General features: G+C 55.5%; 1 protein-coding gene across 1 annotated transcript in view; it reads right to left on the reverse strand.

Annotated features, from left to right (window-relative positions):
• Window positions 1-8,434, reverse strand: part of c3b.1 (complement component c3b, tandem duplicate 1) — a 15,546-nt gene that overhangs the window by 2,224 nt on the left and 4,888 nt on the right. The window contains 26 exon segments of the mRNA XM_062455825.1: window positions 1-16; window positions 125-185; window positions 677-728; window positions 994-1,084; window positions 1,288-1,347; window positions 1,445-1,600; window positions 2,190-2,248; window positions 2,251-2,349; window positions 2,469-2,562; window positions 2,564-2,617; window positions 2,859-2,960; window positions 3,241-3,406; window positions 3,715-3,746; window positions 3,748-3,791; window positions 4,121-4,171; window positions 4,174-4,323; window positions 4,480-4,566; window positions 4,656-4,722; window positions 4,860-4,997; window positions 4,999-5,070; window positions 5,146-5,285; window positions 5,677-5,762; window positions 6,392-6,869; window positions 7,124-7,192; window positions 7,296-7,425; window positions 8,110-8,268. The exon segment at window positions 1-16 is cut by the window's left edge and continues 48 nt beyond it. Coding sequence (XP_062311809.1) covers window positions 1-16; window positions 125-185; window positions 677-728; window positions 994-1,084; window positions 1,288-1,347; window positions 1,445-1,600; window positions 2,190-2,248; window positions 2,251-2,349; window positions 2,469-2,562; window positions 2,564-2,617; window positions 2,859-2,960; window positions 3,241-3,406; window positions 3,715-3,746; window positions 3,748-3,791; window positions 4,121-4,171; window positions 4,174-4,323; window positions 4,480-4,566; window positions 4,656-4,722; window positions 4,860-4,997; window positions 4,999-5,070; window positions 5,146-5,285; window positions 5,677-5,762; window positions 6,392-6,869; window positions 7,124-7,192; window positions 7,296-7,425; window positions 8,110-8,268 — 2,713 coding nt within the window.

Genomic DNA, 8,434 nt, shown 5'->3' on the forward strand with positions numbered 1-8,434 from the left:
CCACAGAGTTGGTCAGCTGGATCACACACACACACAGTCAGAACTCACAGACAAAGTCACAGTCTCCATCTGGTGGACGTGAGGAGACATTGCACCAGAGTCTGGTGTTTATGTCCAACTTTACCCTGTCCAGGTCTGCGTTCTCTGGAGTAAAACCAGAAGGAAGACTGATGTCCATCCTCTCTCTCCGTCCCTCAGGGCCCTGGGCCCCAGGGAGGTCAGAATGGTGGTGCTGGACAGAGAGAGGGATGGAGAGAGGGAGGGATGGAGAGAGAGGGATGTAGAGAGGGAGGGATGGAGAGAGAGGGATGTAGAGAGGGAGGGATGGAGAGAGGGAGGGATGGAGAGAGGGAGGGATGGAGAGAGAGAAGGATAGACTGATGGGGGATTCAGGTGGCTGAGCGGTTAGGGAATCGGGCTAGAAATCGGAAGGTTGCCAGTTCGATCCCCGGCCGTGCAAAATGACGTTGTGTCCTTGGGCAAGGCACTTCATCCTACTTGCCTCGGGGGAATGTCCCTGTACTTACTGTAAGTCGCTTTGATAAGAGCGTCTGCTAAATGACTAAAATGTAAATGTAAATGATGGAGAGATAGATGAGGGATGACAGGATTGTGAAATGGGAGGATGGAGAGATGACTAGAGTGAGGGAGGGAGAAAAGAGAGAGAGACCTTTACCTGGTGTTGATGGTGATGGTGTATGTTTTCAGTGCATCAGCAGGAGGATTTTCTGTATCAAAGAAACATCTTTCATTGTCTAACACGTCTAACATTTTTGTTCCACTTTTCAAAACTTTTTTTTCAAAACCTTCAAAAACTAAAATGTTCAACCTTTCAAAATTTGTATCCCCCCAAATAAAAAATAAAAAGTTTCCCAAAAAGTTTTGAAAGGTTGAAAAAATATTTTTTATAAAAACGTATTAGAAAAAAAAAAGATTAATGACCACAAACATCCTGAAAAAACAGTCAGAGTCAGGGTCAAGGGCGTGCCCTACCACTAGATTCCGCGAGGGTCACGTCCAGGTGAAAATGCTCGCAGGCGGCATTCTCTGTCACCTCAGGAAGCTCGTTATAATAGGTCACCACCTGGGGGAGGAGAGGGGTCAAAGGTCACCTCAACAGGAAGTGAGACGATGACTCATCAACATAAGAACTAGCAGAAACCCCAGACAAACATACCAACTGCAGTTACAAGTTACATGAAACGGAAGAATCAAACAGAGGACTGTCCGTGTGTGTAGCGTGTGTGTGTGTGTGGGGGGGGGGCGGGGGCCGTGATGTCACCCTACCTCCAAGACCCCCTGACCCTGGCCCGTGGCCTCCACGCTGAACCCCTGGTCCAGAGGAACCTACACAGAATCACCACAGAAGAAGAGAAGGCTCACACACAAGACCGTGGCGGAGGCGGCGGCGGCGGTTGTACCTGGAGCGAGGGCGTGTGCCTGCCTTGGAGGAGCGAGACAGGTACTTGTTCTCGGAGGTGAATTTGTACTTCAGGTCGGAGCGGCCCGCGACCTTGATGTTGACCAGCATGGTGGGGTCCTCCAGGGGCGGGGCTATGGTCAGGTACTGGGACAGGGCTTGGAGCACAACCATGGTTGGCTGGTACGGGGGGCGGGGCAGAGAAAGAGAAATCAAAGCGAGAAGGTCATGGAGAAAAAAAACAAACACAGATTTTTTTGGGGGTATCTCTTCCCAGATGTACTGTTGCGTTTTTTGTTTGTGTGTGTCTTCTTGTGTGTGTGTGTGTGTGTGTGTGTGTGTGTGTCTTCTTGTGTGTGTGTGTGTCTTCTTGTGTGTGTGTCTTCTTGTGTGTGTGTGTGTGTGTCTTCTTGTGTGTGTGTCTTTGTGTGTGTGTGTGTGTGTGTGTGTGTGTCTTCTTGTGTGTGTCTTTGTGTGTGTGTGTGTGTGTGTCTTCTTGTGTGTGTGTGTGTCTTCTTGTGTGTGTGACTTTGTGTGTGTGTGTGTGTGTGTGTGTGTCTTCTTGTGTGTGTGTCTTTGTGTGTGTGTGTGTGTGTGTCTTCTTGTGTGTGTGTGTGTCTTCTTGTGTGTGTGTCTTTGTGTGTGTGTGTCTTCTTGTGTCTGTGTCTTTGTGTGTGTGTGTGTGTGTGTGTCTTCTTGTGTGTGTGTGTCTTCTTGTGTGTGTGTCTTTGTGTGTGTGTGTGTGTGTGTGCGTGCGCGTGCCGCGTACCTGCGTGGATCCGTAGCCCCGCCCCCCGCCCCGCTGTTCGTTGAGCCACCTGAAGGGGCGTGAGCATCCTGTTGGGAGCCCCTCACCAGCGCCAGCAGGGCGTAGCCCGTGGCTTCCAGAGTGAACAGGTGGCTGTCGCTGTCTGGCCAATGGCTGCGGCCTGTGGGCGGGGCAACGGCAGTCAGGTTTGGTTGACTGAAGTAAAACTGAGGCTTGCTTGCTAATCAATCAACCTCGTGCAATACACACACACACACACACACCCTGGTGTGGCCCTACCTGGAGCTGCAGCTCTGAGCAGGTGTTCCATGTAGGAGCTGGGGGGGTCTACCAGTGACAGTGCGTAGGAGGTGATGGCCACTGTGTAAGGCCTGACCACCCACGGGCAGCATGCTTCTCAGATAGGAGGCTGTTTTACTCATTCCAGCCTACGCAGGGAGACACGGGGAGAGTGTGTGTGTGTTGTGTGTGTGTGTGTGTGTGTGTGGGGAGGAAAGCTGTGTGTGTGTGTGTGTGTGTGTGGGAGGGAGGAAAGCTGTGTGTGTGTGTGTGTGGGAGGGAGGAAAGCTGTGTGTGTGTGTGTGGGAGGAAGCTGTGTGTGTGTGTGTGTGTGTGTGTGTGTGTGTGTGTGTGTGGGAGGGAGGAAAGCTGTGTGTGTGTATGTCCTACCTCCAGCGATCCACACTTCATGTTAGCAGCGGTGGCCTCAGACAGAGCTATGAAGATGAAGGACGCCAGAGTGGTCTGGGCCTCTGCTCCCCTCAGACCTCCCTGGAGAGAGAGAAGGAGAGAGAGAGAGGAGAGAGAGAGAGAGAGAGAGAGAGAGAGAGAGAGAGAGAGAGAGAGAGAGAGAGAGAGAGAGAGAGAGAGAGAGAGAGAGAGAGAGAGACAGAGAGACATAGAGACAGAGAGACAGAGAGAGAGGAGGGTGGAGGACAGCCAGAGTGAAAGAGAAAGAGAGAGGGATGAAAAGTGAAAGATAGAAAGATAAAGAGAGGGACAACATGAGTGTGTGTGCGTGTGTGTGCATGTGCATGTGTGTGCGTCTCACGGTCATGTAGGTGTCGTAGACAGGGTTGTCCTCTCTGAAGGCTCCGTTGTGCAGCTGCTTGTTGTTGAGCAGGTAGAGGACAGGACCACACACGTGCTGCTTGTCCACCCCCACCTCTCTGATCCTGGACGTCATGGAGAACACCTTCACCACGTAGGCCGTGATCCTGGGGGGGAGAGAGAGTGTGAGAGAGTGTGTGTAAGAGAGTGTGTGAGAGAGTGTGTGTAAGAGAGTGTGTGAGAGAGTGTGTGTAAGAGAGTGTGTGAGAGGTGTGTGAGAGAGTGTGTGAGAGTGTGTGTAAGAGAGTGTGTGTAAGAGAGTGTGTGTAAGAGAGTGTGTGAGAGAGTGTGTTGTAAGAGAGTGTGTGAGAGAGTGTGTGTAAGAGAGTGTGTGAGAGGTGTGTGAGAGAGTGTGTGAGAGTGTGTGTAAGAGAGTGTGTGTAAGAGAGTGTGTAAACGCGAGGCGATCGTTTACCATGTGCTTGTGCCTTCATTCCTGTAGGGGGGGGTAAGAGTCATCTTGTTTACGATACATCAGCTGCCTCTCGTAACCTGGGGAGCAGAAAACAGAGGAGCTTCACCCGCAATCCATCTTTCACCTCTCCTTCCTTCTGCTTCGATGCGTTCCCTCCTTCCATCGTCCACAGACATCTATCGCTTCATCCATCGCTTCATCCATTGCTTCATCCATCACTTCATCCATCGCTTCATCCAGCCATCCCATGTTATCCTTTCCCCTCCCTCCAACCCCCTTCCCTTCATCCCTCCGCACCACTTAGCCCCACCTACATCCCACCTCCCTCCCTCTATCCCATCCCGTTTGGCTACCTCCATCCTTCCCTCCACCCCCCCTCCTCACCCACACCCCCCCTGTCCTTCACCTCTGGTGATGTAGTCGATGGCCTCCTTCTTGCGCTGCACACCCACCTGGCCCAGTCGTCGGAGCGGTCCAGGTAGAGGTTGACGATGAGGGGCAAGGTGATGCCGGCCAAGTTCTGCTCCACGCAGCCTCCGGGCATGCGGATCAGAGAGGCCAGCGAGTCGGAGGTCAGCGAGTTCTCGATGGCGTCGGCCAACAGAGACCCTGGAGGGGGGGCGAGGGAGAGCAGGCTGACGGGTCAGTGTGCGCGTCAGTCGTCTCTGACGGTGACCTCAGTGTGCGTCAGTCGTCTCTGACGGTGACCTCAGTGTGTGTCAGTCGTCTCTGACGGTGGACATGTCTGTATGTCGGTTACTGTACCAATGATGTTGATGCGAGTCTCTGGTTTTGAGTTGGGCACAAGAGATTGGAGATCCACCTTGTCCACCGTGACCACCTGTTTACGATCTGAACAACAACAGCCAACACAGTGATGTAAGTGTTTAGTGTGAGGTTTCGGAAGGTGTTTTCTAATCCTTAAGGCAATCTGCACCGACCGCTGTCTCCCTTTGCAGCCGGGTCCAAGATAAAACTCTGGATCTTGGTCCGCTCCACACCCTCCACCTGTCGGATGGAGAGAAGGGGTTTGAGTTCCAGGGAAGACGGGCGAGACTGACTGTCCTATCAGCATGCAGAGCTGACACCTAAACCCGAGCCTCGCTAGCCGTAACAGTGCTCCTAAGTCCCCCCCCCCCCCTCACCACCACCCGCAGCTTCTTCTGGACGCGGTCCCCTGTGGGGAAGTGTTTGTTGAGGACTGCCACCTCCAGGACGAGGTTGCCGGCCTCCAGGGGCACCAGGGTGAAGGGCACGGCCACGGAGGAGCCGGCGGACACAACGGACGTCCTGGGCGTGTTGATCGTGGTACGCCAGGCTGCAGATCTTCTCCGTCTTCGCCAGCACCACTCGGACCTTGGGAGGGAGAGGAAGGTGTCCGATGGGAGTGTGCTTGCGTGTGCGTGCGTGCGTGTTTGTGTGCCAACTAACCTCCATGTCCGCCTTTCCGTAGTTGTACACGACCGCTTTGATCTCCACGTGCTCGTTCCTGGCCACGGAGTGCGGCAGCCTCAGGTCCACGAAGAAGGACCGCGACACCTTCACCTTGTAGGGATCGGCTACGCAGAAACCTGGGGGAGACGGGCACAGAAGGTCTGAGTGTGTGTCTGTGAACGAGGGAAAGAGAGGAGGGGGTGGAGGAGAGAGAGAGAGAGAGGAGGGTGGAGGAGAGAGAGGAGGGTGGAGGAGGGCAAGCGGAGGAGGAGAGAGAAAGAGAGAGGCGGGGGTGGAGGAGAGAGAGGAGGGTGGACGAGAGAGGGAGAGGAGGGGGTGGAGGAGAGAGAGAGGAGGGTGGACGAGAGAGGGAGAGGAGGGGGTGGAGGAGAGAGAGAGGAGGGTGGACGAGAGAGAGGGAGAGGAGGGTGGACGAGAGAGAGAGAAAGAGAGAGGATGGAGCGCAGGAGAGAGAGAGAGAGTTTGTGTGTTAGTAATAGTGAGTGTGTGTGAGTGTGTGTGCTCCACCTGTGAGTGGGGAGGAGCTGATGGCCTGTATCCCCCACTCTGTGATGCTGTCAGGCAGAACCTTGTTCACGCTCAACGATGCAAACCTGAAGACAAAACAACAACATCCGGAAGTCAAAACACTAACTAAGAATGACATAAAAACTCACATGCTGTATATTCTCACACGAAATAATCACACAAACACGCACGCACACTTACACAGATGAATAATTAAATAAACACACACACAGAATGTAAGATAAGCAGGCCACCATCTCCCGCTATTGATAGATCATAGTTCATTATCTCAACTTGATAACAAAACTAAAGGTGAAGTCAGGCGTCTGGGCCTCTGTGTGGTTGTGTGTGTCAGTGTGTGTGTGTCTGTGTGTGTGTGTCAGTGTGTGTGTGTTCTTCCAGGTTCTGACAGGACTATCCACTATGAGGCAACAGTTGATATTTACAGTATAGGTCACCTCCACAGACAAATCTAACTCCCACCTTCTACCTCCTAACTTGAAACATAAACATCTCCATATCGCCACTACCTCCTAACTTGAAACATAAACATCTCCATATCGCCAGAACAGTCCACCACTCCCTACCCAGAAAACACGTCAAAACACGAGACGAAGCGCCCAAAACACGTTACTCTAAACACCTGCACAATCCTTTCGTCAAAGACTACGTTTTGAATGATTCTGATGACAAACAGAAACCAAAACAAACCTACCCGTTGTGATCTGGTGTGGTGGGCAGTTTGAGGTCTGTCCACATCCAGGACTCAAAGAACTGGTCCCGGAGGCTCACGTCAGACACGTCCAGGATATCCAGGTCCTCGACCTCAGGCACCTGAGGCATGATGGGTGCGTAGTGGCGTCCACTCATCTCTGTCGTTAAACTCATCTCTGGGCGTGCACTCCACTCTGGGTATCCACTCATCCCTGGGTCCCCACGGGGGGGCTTAAAGTACATTAATTCGTCTTCGGCGGGGGCGGGGGCGGTGGTGGGCGGGGGGGCGGTGGTGTGCGGACGCCGGTCGTCGAACTCCTGCCCCCAGTAGCGGGCGCAGCAGCGGCGAAAGGGCAGGACGCAGTCGTCCCAGTCCTCGGTGATGTAGAGGGAGCGCCGGGTGCAGGAGTAGGGCATGGGCACCGACACCATGCCGTCCAAGCAGCAGCGCCGCTGCAGATGCTCCTTGTAGAGGTTTTCTGGGAAAGGGGGGTGGGGGGGGGGGGGGGGGTACGAAGAGGGAGGGAGGGGTGGGGGGGACATGCGGGGGAGGCAGAGGGAAGAGGGGAGGGCACAGGGAGGCAGGAGGAGGGGGGGGGGGCAAGGTGGAGAGGTGAGGTATGCCGAAAGAGACCGAAAACGAGGATCAAAAGGGTTTGCCCTCGACATGAACGGACCCAACAGTGTGTACGTCCTCTATGACGGATGACCCGGACTAGCGCGTCCTCCTCACCTAGTTCAGCTCTGACCTTCAGCAGCTCAGCAGAGCGCCTCCTCCTGGACCGGCCTGGACACTGCAGGGCTGGACAGGAAGAGCACAGGCAGAGCCATCACACCACGCAGCGCTGGATTCACATCATACAGAAGCCTGCGTGTGCGTGTGTGTGTGTGGGGGGGGGGGGTACCTTGTCTGGCAGGGGTGTTGTCCCCAGTGTTGGAGAAGAAGAGGAGGCCTGCGTCTGTGAACACCCCCGTGCTGGTCTGGCCCCCTCCCCGGGTGCAGCCCAGGTCCCTCTGCTCCACCACGTCCCACAGCTAGGGTGGGGAGGGGAGAGGCCGGGGAGGGGGGGGGAGAGGCCGGGGAGGGGGGGGAGAGGCCGGGGAGGGGGGGAGAGGCCGGGGAGGGGGGGGAGAGGCCGGGGAGGGGGGGGAGAGGCCGGGGAGGGGGGGAGAGGCCGGGGAGGGGGGGAGAGGCCGGGGAGGGGAGGGGGGGAGAGGCCGGGGAGGGGGGGGGAGAGGCCGGGGAGAGGGGGAGAGAGGCCGGGGAGGGGGGGAGAGGCCGGGGAGGGGGGGAGAGAGGCCGGGGAGGGGAGGGGAGAGGCCGGGGAGGGGAGGGGGGGAGAGGCCGGGGAGGGGGGGGGAGAGGCCGGGGAGAGGGGGAGGGAGTTAGAATCGGGAGGGAGTTTGAAGGGCAAGGGTTGGACACAAACACACATACTGCACTACTGCGCAAACATACACCTGAATACTGAACACACACATACACCTGAACACACACACACACCTGAACACACACACACCTGAACACACACACACACACCTGAACACACACACACCTGAACACACACACACACACCTGGACACACACACCTGAACACACACACCTGAACACACACACACACACCTGAACACACACACACACACCTGAACACACACACACACCTGAACACACACACACACCTGAACACACACACACACCTGAACACACAGGCCACGTACCTTCTTCTGGTTGAGCCTTTGTTTGTTGAGCAGGTACACCGCGTTGTCCACGGCGACCAGGCTGACGCTCGCTCCAGGGTCACCTCTGATCTGGAACTTCAACGGGTTCTTTGGCTCGTAGTTGACATGCAGGCTTCCTGGAGCAGGACCCACAGTCAGCTGAGGAGAGGAGAGGGGGGGGGAGAGGAGAGGAGGGCAGAGGACAGGGGGAGATGAGGAGGGGAGAGGAGGAGAAGAGGAGGAAGGGTAGAGGAGGGGAGAGGAGGAGAGGAGAGGGGGGGGAGAGGAGAGGAGGGAGAGGAGAGGACAGGGGGAGATGAGGAGG

This window comes from Osmerus eperlanus, unplaced genomic scaffold (genome assembly GCF_963692335.1).
Source record: "Osmerus eperlanus unplaced genomic scaffold, fOsmEpe2.1 SCAFFOLD_145, whole genome shotgun sequence".
Classification (NCBI taxonomy): domain Eukaryota; kingdom Metazoa; phylum Chordata; class Actinopteri; order Osmeriformes; family Osmeridae; genus Osmerus; species Osmerus eperlanus.